This window comes from Heterocephalus glaber, unplaced genomic scaffold (genome assembly GCF_053883595.1).
Source record: "Heterocephalus glaber isolate CG9 unplaced genomic scaffold, H.glaber_assembly_v1.0 deba00001564, whole genome shotgun sequence".
NCBI lineage: Eukaryota > Metazoa > Chordata > Mammalia > Rodentia > Bathyergidae > Heterocephalus > Heterocephalus glaber.
The window spans coordinates 5,263,639-5,276,919 of NW_028258351.1; the positions used below are offsets into that span (position 1 = coordinate 5,263,639).

Here is a 13,281-nt window from a genome sequence, read left to right on the forward strand (position 1 = left end):
AGAGTAGTTTGCATGTTCCAAGGCAATCAGAGAAGAAAAATTACCTGGAAAGTACTTTTTCTGCTGTTTTTCCAGACTTTCCAAATTCTTATGTGTGCATACAGTCCTGCTTCTGGGTGTGGCAGATGACAAACTCAGCTCAAGGACCATCTGGGGAAACCTGGAAGGATCTTAGGAAACAAGAACCAAGAACTCAATATGCAAAAAGACAGATCCCAATTTCCAACTGAGCTGAATTACAACTCACAACCACAGCCCACAGATATTTGTGTTTATAACCCAGGTCAGCTCAGGAAAGTTTAGTGAGGTTGGGGCAGGGGGGAAGAACATCATGTGGATGAACAATTGTTAATCTTTAATTTTAATATATTGAAACAAAACTTTTTTTAATATTTTAGAATGCTATTTTTAAAAAAGAAATATGATTAGAAGATGTGACAGTTAATGGATATATATTTCTGAGAAGATAGATTCTGAAATGCACTTTATTTTTTCTGGACTTATGAAGAAGTTACCACTGATTTTCTTTTGTTTAATTTTATCTTAGCTTCCCCTTCCCAAAGTAGTTGCAAATTGCAACATTACTCCTTAGCTTATCAGTCACAGATAGCATCACATGGTTTGCATGTTTTGGATTAAAAATGGGAATGGAATATATAGATATTTCCAAAAATCTAGAAGAAATAAGTTCATATCTTTTTACTACCAAGCAATGATAAATGTCTGAGGAGATAAGACATATATTTGAGCATTGATTCGAGCATTACACAATGTATACATACATCAAAACAACTAAAATTGAAACGTTCCATAAATAAGCACAATTTCTGTGTCAGTTTAAAAAATAAAGTAAAATAAAGTGGAATTGAGGCAATTAAGAAAAGAGAAATAAGGACCAAAACGTGTAAGAGATAATATAAAATAAGAAGAAAAAGTCCAAAAGGGAAGGGAAAGTGGGGGGGGGGGGGTGGAGGAAAGGAAAGAAGAGAAGGGAATAAAAAGACAGAGAAAAAAAGAAAAGAGAATATTTAATCCAAGGGACAAGACAAGAACAGGAAGTTAGAGGAAAGTGGCAGGAAGATAAAAGACACATCTGTACATGTGAAAAAGGAATTTTGTGAAAGCCTAAATTGGAAAGAAACTTTCATATCAACATAAGAAAGGATGTGATAATAGAAATAAATGGATCAAACTGGCCCCTGCACCAACCTCTAGTGTGGCTACCAGCTCAGGGCAACTGTTGAGTGCAGAATCTTCAAGGTGACTAGGGGGAGGGAAGGGGAATGACCCACCACTGCATCTCTAGGAATTAATGTCAGGCATCTGCAACTCAAAAGAGACTCTCTTTCCCCAAATTTCAAAGAATTCCACATCTCCCTTTCCTCTCTTCCCAATCCCCCTTCAGCACACATTACAATCAGTTTGGTCTTGAATCCTGTCCTGGGTCAGCTTCCATCATCCAAGCTGCCCATTCCTTTGTGGCCAGCTGTCTCACTGAGTTGTCTTTCACCTGCCAGGAGCTAGGCACTTTGGCAAATACTGCACAGCAGAATGGGTCCACTTTGACTGCAATGATATATCCATGGAGGGTCTCCTCACTGAGTACTTCAAGGAAGTTGATGTCATATTGAATGTTATGGCTCTGTGTTCAGAAATGATGGCAACTTCTTTATACAGCCAACAATAGAATCCCACAAGGTGACAGGATTTATTTTCTCTTTTTCACATCCAACAACTTGGTGAGTCTCATTGTGCACACTGAAGAAGACATATCCTTCTTCATTACTGGCAAATGCAGAAACATACTTGAGAAGTGTCTCTTTTACATGTTGTAGCAGGTCTGTTGAAAACATTTGGAATTCAACATTGCTGGACTCAGTAGAGGTTTTCCAGGTACTAAAGCTGAGGTCTATTAAATAAAGCATTTGCCAAGTTCCTCATGTCACCTTCAACTAGTACACTAACCCCAGCTACCTGTGGACTTAACAAGTTATGATCAGAATTATTCATAGGAGGCTGAGTCTTCCCTCTAAGGAATGCCAGTGCTTCCTGAGAATCCATGACCTCAGTAGATGTTCCAAGCCTCTGGTACAAACTGGAGCACAAAGTGGCGAGTCCTAAACCAGAGGCCCTTTTGTTCCATGATTTCAAAAATATTAAAAAGAGGTTTCCCTGTTGCATCTCATCTAAGTGGCTTCCGAAAAGTGGAGGCAGATCCAACCCTACTCCATGACTTTTATAATGATAATCTTCATTTTCAATCTCAGCCTTGATCACTCCCCCACCAGAATTCAGCAGAGCACATACTGCTTGCAAGATAGCTTCATTCTGTTTCTCACAAAATAGAGGGTTCATTCTCAATCTTTGCTCAGTCCCAAGAGTGGCTTTTCCTGTATCTATAACACACTCAGCAAAGTTGGTTTCCAAATCAATCTTGAGACTCATTTTGGCTCCTGGCTGATTATCCTGAAATGTTCTCCTAAAACAAGAAAGATAGAATCGTTGGAATAGGATAAGAATAAAGGAGGCAGGAAAAGGAACAATTGCAGACCCATCCCTCTGAAGAAGGTCATTTCACTTATTCCACATAGATTTGTTCAAGAATGAAGTATATAGAACAGGTGCAGGAGCTAAGTCTGATGAATGTCCACTGCAGCATGAAAATGACCATGAGGTTATGTTCTGCTGTAATACCATTTTTGCCAAGTTCTCTGAGTAGCAAGGCCTTTTGGGTCACCTGTAGAAAATGGAACATTTTATAATGATACTTGTAGGCTGGAGCTGGAATGTAACCAGAAAAGCTTCCTGATCAGCAGTGTCTCTGAGATGTATTGATGGTTATTGTTTTTCTTGGCTCTGTTTTTCTCCTCTCACTGAGACCTGGGTAATTTTTGTATTATTTTGTAGTCCAGTTGGATGTAACAAATACAATTGCATTGTTAATGTAACACTGTTGCTATGAAACAGATCTCTAGCAACCCCTGATCTAATTCCCATCTGGTAAAATCTACGTGTGTACATAAATAGATACATAAATGTGTATGCATGTGTATGTACATACTAGCTCTGTTTCTCTGAGTAGGGGCCACAAGGGGTAGTTTCAGCTAGAACAAACATACATAGGCAAGATTGAGTAGAGCACCTCAGCACCAGAATGCAGTTTGGTCCACATTCAGCTTGCTGCATAGTAACTGCATAAAACCAAGTCATGCAAAAAGAGTGCATGACTCCAGGGGAGGAAAAGAAGATCCAGTAGGTAGTAAATCATGGGTACACACGGCAAACATTAGCCAAAAGAGCTCAGACTGATGTTAGGATATTACCAGGAAGAGCCATATGTCCAACCTGCCAAGAACTGCCACTAGAATGGTAGGTCCTTGAAAAATTTACCTGTATCCCAAATCTAGTCTTGGCCTTACAGGACCATAAAATTGATCGTTTTAGGACTCCAAAGTTAGGAAGTCTGAGGAAAGCTGATTTTCTACCAGATTCAAGTATACAAGCCACAGTGATAACTGATTACTGCTGAGTGAGAAAGGTAATATCACAGAGCTCAGGCATCTGTCACTATTTTCTTGGAGGGTCATGAAATACATACTCACTAGGGTTTGAGGTATCAGTATTAAAATATAAACAATGACCTTTTGGCAGTTGCAAACTCATTCTCTGATAAAACTTTAAAAACAGTTGCTTTGGCGTTAGATGCAACTGCAGTTGAAACTTTGTAAGTTTGTCTGTCATTTGTTTTCTATTTAAGTCTGTTTTGTTACAGATCACCAGTTGTTTTTGCCCTAAATGGCTAGGTAAAGTCTGTGTGGTTGGCGACCACACAACGCTTTATGCAGGGGCAAGAAGTGCACATGGTAGGGCTGAGGATTTAGCTGAGTAGAACCGCACCTGCCTCAGAAACACAAGGTCCTGAGTTCAATCCCCAGTACTTATGATTTTTAAACTTTACATTGATGTAAGTAATACACATTCAGTAGGAACCATATTTTGAATTTTGAATTTTGAACTTTTAACCAGGCTAGCAATATGCAGTACAGTACTCGGGATGCCAGGCTGTAGCAGTAGCAACAGTTCCCAGTCAGCCACATGATCAGGAGGGTAATCAACTGATACTGTACAGTGTACTGTGCTGCTGAGGTGTGATGTTGGGGAGATTAGGTGTGATAAATACTGTATCTTCGACTTATGATATCTTCAACTTAACAATGGGTTTATCAAGATGAAACCCCATCATAAGTGGAAGAGGCCTGTATATGTTATAGCAGGAAATGTCTTCAGCCAATACAAAATGTATAGGCTTTTCTGGGAACTCTTTCAAATGAGGTCTGCAAGAACTATAGAGTGTGGTCCAGTAGTGGAAGCATAGATCTCAGAGTCTGGATATTTTTGGCACTGTGAAACCTTGGGTAAGTCGTTCTTTGAGTCTGACTTTTTTTTTTTTTTGAATGGTATATATTAGGGGGAATTTTTTTTTTTTTTTTTGGTACCAGGTATCGAAATCGGGTCCTTGAGCTTGCGCAGCAGGCGGCGAAACCACTGAGCTAAATCCCCGGCCCAAGTCTGACTTTTTTTGACTGTGAAGAATACAAGTCTCAGGCCAGGGATTTAGCTCAGTGGCACTGCGCCTGCCTCGCAAACGCAAACTCCTGAATTTGATCCCTGATACCAGAAAAAAGAATACAAGTCTCAGAATTACGAAGATTTAATGAGTTAACAATGAACACATTGAAACATGGTAAGGATTCATGGACGCTAGTGTTCTTAACACTTTGAATTCAGAATTAATGTGATCTTATTTTAGTAAGATGAAAATAGAAACTCAGTTAAAACATAATATAAGCACTCATAGGAAATACTTTATAAAGTGATTTTACTTATACCATATCAAATATGAATAAATTCACGCAGCGATGAAGTACGTATTTTAGGTTTCATAAACTCTAAACAAATGAATTTAATTAGATGTGACTGGATTAAAGGTCACTGAGGCTTTACTTTATAAACTGCTTCTGGGAAAAGGAAATAATTGCAAAGTAGTTTCAAATTTGAAAGCAAAATGGGTGAAAGTCCATGGATGAAAGAACCCAGGTTTTCTATCATGAGGCACAAGAAGTCACATTGGAAATGGACTCACCCTTACTTGACTTTCGTATGCTGTGTTCACATATTGGCACTTCCTTTTATTCTGAGGTTCTCAAACAAAAACAAAACATAGCTTCTATAACAGCTGGAGAAACTTTCTAATGTTCACTAAAACGAAACTGATTTTATACTTCCTATGTGTGCCACTCCCATTGAAGATCAAAAAATAACAGCAGTGGTATAGTACTCAGAGGAATTTTATGGCAGTGAAAAAACTAATCTGTATGATTTTACAATGATAGATACATGTCCTTTTGCATTTGTCAAAAACCATAGCCTGTATACCACCATGAGTGAACACTAATTACACTACAGATTTTGGATGATTATGATGTATGGGTGTGGTGTAGTCTCAGTTGTAAGAAAAGTATCATTATGTTGTGGGCTATCACAGCCGAGAGGTTGACCTTGTCTGGAGACAGAAGGTATATGAGAACTCACTCCTCTCCATTCAGTTTTGCTGTGAACTTAAGTAATAAAGTTGATTATTTTAAAAATCAACAACAAATAATTTAAGTAAGCACATTCCTCCCCCAAAAAGGAAATAAGCCAAGGCACTTTGTGTGTGTGCACTGTGGCCATTTAAGATCAAGAACCAACCTCAGTGATTCAGTGCTCAAAGTACAGAATTTTCCCATGTTGATGGAGGTGGAAAATGTATTACACTGCTCTGCCACATTGTCTATTTATTTTGTTATCTATAAGGTCTATATGAATCACTGGGAGATCTTGTTTAAAAATGCAGATCTCAGGACAAGGATGTAGCTCAGAGGTCCCACGACTGCCTGACAGGCACAAGGTCCTGAGTTTGATCCCCAGTACTGCAAAAAAAAAAAATGCAGGTCTGATATCCAGCACTTCTAACCAGTTCCCACCTGCTGCTTGGGGAATTTAGAGGACCCTGGGCAAACATGCACTCCCTCTTTTGCCTAGATCACTGACTCTCCTGCAGGCCCCAAGATTCACCATTAAAGTGCAGTTCTTTACATTTTGAACATATTTCTCTGTTCAAGTGTGTATATTAATCAGCTTCTTGTCACTATAATGGAATACTTGATGCAGACTAATTAAAAAGATAAGGAGGCTTATTTAGATGACAGTTTGGGAGATTCAAGGATATGGTGCCTTGATGGACTCAGTTCTGCCATGGTGGATGGCAGAACCACTGAGCTAAATCCCCAGCCCTAAAAACTGTTAATTTAAGATACCACAGCAAAGATGTTTCTGTTCTCCTTTTGTAAATGTCCAAGATATGAATGAGAAATGGAACACAGGGTTAAGGAACTACCAGCAGACTTTCACTGGGTGTGGCCAGCAGAGCATGGGGCCCTCTTGGGGGTCTTACAGACCCTGAGGAGAAAATCCAATGAACAATTGTTTGGATCAACCAAAATGAAGGGCCAAGTGGGGCTTTGGAATTTATTTACCACCGTGTTGACCTCAAGGATCGGCAAAGTAGACCTCATCTTTGCAATCAACCTTAGGGCTGAAAAACATCTGTGAGGGACAAACAGCCTTGCTGCGGCCAATATTTAGCCACTGAAAACAAGAAAACTACACCAATAACATCACAAAGTAACCAACATCATTAAAAGATCCTGTACCATGCCCATATGAATGGTCATGCCAAGGTAAACCATGAGCATGGTTCTAACCCAAAATGATAACATCATATTGGCAGGATGTGGGAAGAAGGTGACAGAGAAGGAGTGTAACTAAGCTAAACCTTCTGGAAACAGATAAAAATCTACTTAAAATCAAAAGCTGCACCATTTAGAGATAAATACCAGAAGAAACATCAAAATAGTCTATCTACCCTGGCAGCAGAAAGAGGATGGGATGGAAGATTGCTGATTTTATACCAAGCCTTTTAGAACTATTTAACTTTTAACACTATGCACATGTACAACTTTGATTTTTTAAAATTTGTAAATATTATTACCTTAAAGGTCTGGAAAGAGCTCGGCGCTCCGAAGACCCCGGAATGGCGCCGCCCCGCCCGCGCCCCCCCCCCGCCCCCCGCCCCAGCCAGCCACCTACCTCGGCCGGCAGAGGGGGTGGGCACAGTCGGGAGTTTTGCAAACTTCTCCCCGCATTGAGTCTTTCGCCTCTGGGAAGTTTAGAACAGGAAAGAGTGGGCGCAATGGGGAGCGGGACGCCAGGATCCCCCCTCCGTGCCTTGCAGGCGCGCTGGGGCACCCGGCATCGACCCGCGATGCCTCGGCTGCTACTGCTGCTGTTCCTGCTGCTCCAGACGCCGCCGCCCCGGGGTGGGGGGGCTTCAACTTAGACGCGGAGGCCCCAGCAGTGCTCTCTGGGTCCCCGGGTTCCTTCTTCCGCTACTCGGTGGAGTTTTACCGGCCGAGGACCGATGGAGTCCGCGAGCTGGTGGGGGCACCCAAGGCTAGCACTAGTCAGCCGGGAGGGATGCAGGGTGGTGCTGTCTACTTCTGTCCCTGGAGCGCCAGCCCCGGGCAGTGCATGTCATTCGGATTTGACACCAAAGGCCTCCGGATCCTGGAGTCCTCATTGTCCAGCACAGGAGCCTGTGGAGTACAAGTCCTTGAAGTGGTTCAGGGCTACAATCAGAGCCCATAGCTCCTCCATCTTGGCATATGCTCCATTGTATAGCTAGCGCACAGAGAAGGAGCCGCTGAGCCACCATGTGGGCATCTGCTACCTCTCCACAGGCAACTTCACCCGGATCCTGGAGTATGCACCTTGCTGCTCAGGGTTCGGTTTGGTTCGGTTCAGTTCTGCCAAGAAGGGTTGAGTGCTGAGATGACCAAGACCTGCGGTGTGGTACTGGGTGGCCCAGGGAACTGCTTCTGGCAAGGCCAGATCCTGTCCCCACTCAGGAGCGATTCCAACTCCTTCTACCCTGAGTACCTGATCATCTTGGTCCAGGGGCAGCTGCAGACAGACACAGAAGATTTTGTCGCTGTTGTGCCCAAAGGGAACCTCACCTATGGCTACGTCACCATCCTTAATGGCTCAGACATCAGTCCCTCTACAACTTCTCAGGGGAACAGATGGCCTCCTACTTTGGCTGTGCAGTGGCTGCCACTGACATCAATGAGGAAGGGCTGGATGACCTGCTGGTGGGGGCGCCCCTGCTCAGGGAGTGGACAGTGGATGGGTGACCTCAGGAGGTGGGCAGAGTTTATATCTACCTGCAACACCCGGCCACCATGGACCCCACGCCCACCCTTACTGTCACTGGCCATGATGAGTTTGGCCAATTTGGCAGCTCCCTGACCCCACTGGGAAACCTGGACCGGAATGGCTACAATGATGTGGCCATTGGGACTCCCTTTGGTGGGGAGACCCAGCAGGGAGCAGTGTTTGCAGGTGGGCTGGGCTCTTAAGCCTTCCCAGGTTCTTCAGCCCCTGTGGGCAGTGGGCCACACCCCAGACTTCTTTGGCTGTGCTCTTTGAGGAGGCCAAGACTTGGGTAGCGATGGATATCCTGATCTGATTGTGGGTTTCTTTGGTGTGGACAAGGCTGTAGAGTACAGGGGTCGCCCCATGGTGTCTGCCAGTGCCTCACTCACAATCTTCCCTGCCATGTTCAACCCAGAGGAATGAAGCAACTGCACCACCAATTACACCCCCAACCTACAGGGCCTGGAGTTGGATCCTGAGGAGTCCCCACACCACTTGCAGAGACGAGACGCTCCAGGCCAGAGCCTGCCTCCTCCGGACCACAGGTTCTGAAATGCCCAGAAGCTGAGTGTTTCAGGCTGCACTGTGGGCTTGGGCCACTGCCTCAGCAGCAGAGCCTAAGTCTGCAGCTGCATTTCCGAGTCTGGACCAAGACCTTCCAGCAGAAGGAGCAGCAGCTATTCAGACTGCAGTGTGAGGCTGAGTACAATGCCCTGAAGAGTCCCTACCGAATCCTGCCCTAGCAGCTGCGCCAAAAGAAACTTAAGGTGGCCATGGCCGTGCAGTGGACCAAGGCAGAAGGCAGCAATGGTGTCCCACTGTGGATTATTATCCTAACTGTCCTTTTTGGCCTCCTGCTCCTAGTTCTGCTCATCTCCATCCTCTACAAGCTTGGATTCTTCAAACGCTCCCTCCCATATGGCACTGCCATGGAAAAAGCTTAGCTCAAGCCTCCGGCCACCTCCTGATCCCTGAATCCTCCTGATCACAGACTCCCCGTCCTGAAGATCCAGTCCTTCCAATCTCAGTCTGCTGACTGCTGACAGGAGGGGATTGGGCACTTCCTGAAGGTGCTGAGGGCCAGGGAGAAACTCCTCTTCCTAGCTCAGAGACATACTTGAAGGGCCAGAGCCAGGGAGGGGGTTGAGAAGCTGGGGATCCCTCCCCCCATGCACTGTGAAGGACCCTCATTTACAGGCTCTCTTGTGGATAGAGGGCTCAGACCCAGGGACAGAGGCCCCAGCCTTTCTGCAACCTTTGCACTTTGGAGAGTTTCTGAAAACAACTTGGAAACATCATCAGGGAATCTGGGTACCATTTCCTGGACCATACTTTCCATCAGGACTTCCTGTCCAGCTCCAGCCTGCAAGGATGTTTGTCAGCCTTGTCAAAGATCCATCAGAAGCCGCAGCTAAGAACCCGGGACCAGGGGAGTGAGACCTGGCAGCTGCAGCAGCCCCACCTGGGTGGGCCAACAAAGAACATTAACCATGGATGTTTCCCCAGGACCAGCTCAGGACAGACCCTAGACAAAGCTGGATGCTGGTCCAGAACTCAGCTCCAGGGGGAATCAGAACTCGAATGGAACCAGATCCAGTCTGGGGCTCAGGGTTGATCTGGAACCCAGTCTGAGACACTGAGAATCTGATCAAAGCAGATGCAGGACTACATGTGGGTCTGCTCCAGACCTGGGCCTGCAGGCCCACATCAGCCCTGACTTGAGAGAAGTCAGGAGTTGCCCAGGGCCCTGAAGAGGCCCTGATGGCAACAGATCTGGAACCTCAGCCTCCAGACTCAGACCCTGTCATTCTTCCCAGGAAAGCAGAGCAATGGACCTGCAGGACTTGGGTTCTGCCCACCAGCTGCACTGACGCTGCCCCTCCTCTCCTGCCCTTCCCTTCCTTCCCCTCAGCTCCAGATTTCTGGGATTTATTTAAACTCTGTTGCAAATGCAATAAACCCAATCCAGTGCCCCCCCTACCAGAGCTGCAGTCTGCGTCCCACCCGCTCCTTCCAGACTCATCCTAGATCCAGACAGCCCAGTGGCAAGGAGATGGCTGTCTCATGGCTTCTTTCCACTGGATTTCAGGACTGTGACCACCCCCCAACTTCTCTAAGGTGAAAGAGATGATGGAAGGCTATTGAAGATGAGGTTAGAATGCAGAGGGCGGCTCCAAGCTGAAGGTGGGGAAGATGATGCAAAAGACTCACCCAGGGTTCCCTAAATCAAAGTAATTAAATGAAAGAAAAAGCCATAGAACTAAATTAGAAGGCTGCCAGTTGGGGTTTTTCTATTATGTTTTAATTGCTGTTGTGTGCTGATGGTAGGGGTGGTGTTAAATAATTTACATGCATGATTTTGTTTGATTTCTAAAAAAAAAAAGATCTGGAAAGAAATGGACAATGCATGCCATCTATTACAGAGCTTTTTTTTTTTTTTTTGGTACTGGGAATCGAACTCAGGACCTTCAGCTTGCAAGGCAGGCTTGCAACCACTGAGCTAAATCCCCGGTCCCAGAGCTTTATTTTTTTTAAACCAGGTCTAAGATAGAACCTGTGTTCTAGAGACCCGTGTTGATGGCCCTTCTGTAGGAATGAAACATCACAGGCTCCAGTCCATATGATAATACTAGTTCCATCCTGATCTTTTCTTTGTGTATTCTAAGCTGTGAATTCAAACTTCAGACATTTCTGTTCTCCTAAATTACTAGTGAAACCACAGCACTCAGCCCTGAAAAATATAGGTCTGTATGAAGAACAATAGCAACAAGCTCAGCAAGATAAGCAGGTAATGTCCCTCTAACATTTTATAGCTGCAGGAGAGTAGAACAGATTGTAAAATTCTGAAAATTTTACAGATTGTCTTCTCAAAGGTTATGTCTCGCAAAGGAGAATTGTATAAAACACCTGGGCTTCAGAGAACATTATTATATCGTATGAAAGTAATCACTAACTGCTCAAGTCTTTAGTCCTGCTGGCTTATTTGACTACCTGATGTGCTCTGAAAGACATTGAAACTGACCCTCTTTCCTGAAAGGAATACACTTAAAAGATCTGCTTTGCTGACCCTTCAGCAGGAAGAGCTGGTCCCTCTTCTCCCAGATGCACAAAGATAATAAAACCCGTGCTTTCATTCAATTGCTTCAGAGTTTGTGTTTCATGTGAGTTAACATTTTTTACCCAGGACCCTGGCTTGCTTGGGAACTGGCCTTTCCTACTGGCCTGGAAGCAGGAATTCTTACTCTATCCCTAGAAACTATGGGGAACAGGTACCCTCTTATCCCAGCCAACACATGTAGGTAATCACCACCTGCTGGTAGTTTCCTGTGGCACCAAGCAGCTGTTGCTCCTTTCTTGCTGCAGCCCCCATTACTGTGGGTTGTTTTTTCTTTTTCAATATAAGATTTTCTTTATGAATCTCCTATGTGGTACAGAAAGTGAAAAAGGTGTTGCCACCTCTGTGTAATTCAGTGTAGTCAAGATGGTTATGATTCACCCATCCATCACATCGTCATCATCCATCCTCACTTCAGCAAGGGTGTGACCTGAAAAACTGACAACATTTGCACTTTGACTGAGGGGAAGTCCCCCAGCCTGATGTCCCCAAGCCCAATGGTAGATTTCTGAGAATGAACAAATGGAAGAAGGCAGAATGTCACAGGACTCTTTTGGGGGGAGGGTAGGTGTCCTAGGCTTTGTATCCAGGTATTTAAAATACACACACACACACACACACACACACACACACACACCCCTACCAACTAAATCCACAAAAGCAGTCTAACCTTCATCCTGAAGAGTCCTAATGCTCCCTTCCCAGATCCCAGGGAGAAGCACTCTCAGGCCACCCTCCAACTGCTCCACTCTGTGCCTCACACTCTGCCCTAGAGATTCCTCTCTAGTTCCCACAAAGGAATGGGAGAGGAGAGCTCTTTTCACACGCCCTGACTTCTAGACTGGGTCCCTCAGAGTCCAGTGAGGCTTTGTGAGGTATACACTGGGCTCTGTGGGGTAGCCGGGGTCCTGCCCTCCCCAGTCATACAGGACTTGGAAGGCACTTGTGGGCTCACAGACAATCATCCCCTTGTAAATAATCTCAGGGAACAGTTTGCATCCAAGATCCAAAACTCACCTACCTTGCGTGGATCTCAGAAACTTGGCTCATACTATGTCTGCTTCCTCCGAAATCTTTCATGTTTATGAACTATGAGGAAATCTATTACCTTGGTATGCAGATATACTGGATTTTAGATTTCAATACTAAGAGGAAAACATCCTAGAGTTCTCGGAACTCCAGTAATCAGTGCCACAGTGACATACTGGTATATAAAAAAGTAAGGTCCTCTTTCCAGTGGCATTTGCCATTTTACTGTAGTGGGATCAGTCTTCTACCTGACTGTGGGTTGCTGTTTGAACTGTTCAGGGCCACCCTGCCCTCCTACTGGACCTGGGGAAAGGGTGTCTGTGGGTAAGGGGCAAGAAGTAAGTAGGAAATCAAGCCTCTGTTTCTGCAAATATCTCTGTCTCTGTCTCTGCCTCTCCCTCCACCCAAAAAAGTCTTTCTCCCTCTCTTTATTTCTTGTGGCTGAGATCTTCAGACACATGCACCTAAGGCAGAGAATCTTAGCCTTACCAGGGCCCTGAGATTTGGCCACCAATGGTGACAGGAGATGGTATTTGAGAATCAGAGAAAATAAAATCAAACAAATACTTTCTCAATGTTCCAGCTCCTTTCTGGGGGTCTGCCCTGACACTGGAGCAGGGACAAGAGGGCAAAGAGCTTGAACAGCAGGCAGTGAGGCTGAGGAGCACTCACACCTCTGGGAGTAAGCAGATCCAAGATTTGAGGAGGAGAGATTCGAAGGAAAAAAGACATATAGAGTAATATTGGTGATGAAATTTGAACCACTGGGTCATACAATGTCAGCTCTTTCCCTGAGTGGCCAAGATATGTGCATCTACTGA

At 44.8% G+C, this 13,281-nt stretch overlaps 1 protein-coding gene and 2 pseudogenes across 1 annotated transcript; 2 read left to right on the plus strand and 1 right to left on the minus strand.

The window, feature by feature from the left end:
- Nucleotides 1-1,262: 1,262 nt before the first annotated feature.
- LOC101726033 (schlafen family member 5) lies at nt 1,263-2,474 on the minus strand. Its single transcript, XM_004921205.3, is given in 3 exon segments — nt 1,263-1,658; nt 1,660-1,881; nt 1,883-2,474. Coding segments are annotated over 3 exon segments (1,026 nt in total). The 5' UTR covers nt 2,446-2,474; the 3' UTR covers nt 1,263-1,417.
- Nucleotides 2,475-7,282: 4,808 nt separating this feature from the next.
- On the plus strand, nt 7,283-8,873 carry LOC101707840 (integrin alpha-5 pseudogene; annotated as a pseudogene).
- LOC147823801 (integrin alpha-5 pseudogene) lies at nt 8,740-9,284 on the plus strand (annotated as a pseudogene).
- The last annotated feature ends 3,997 nt before the right edge of the window (nt 9,285-13,281 follow it).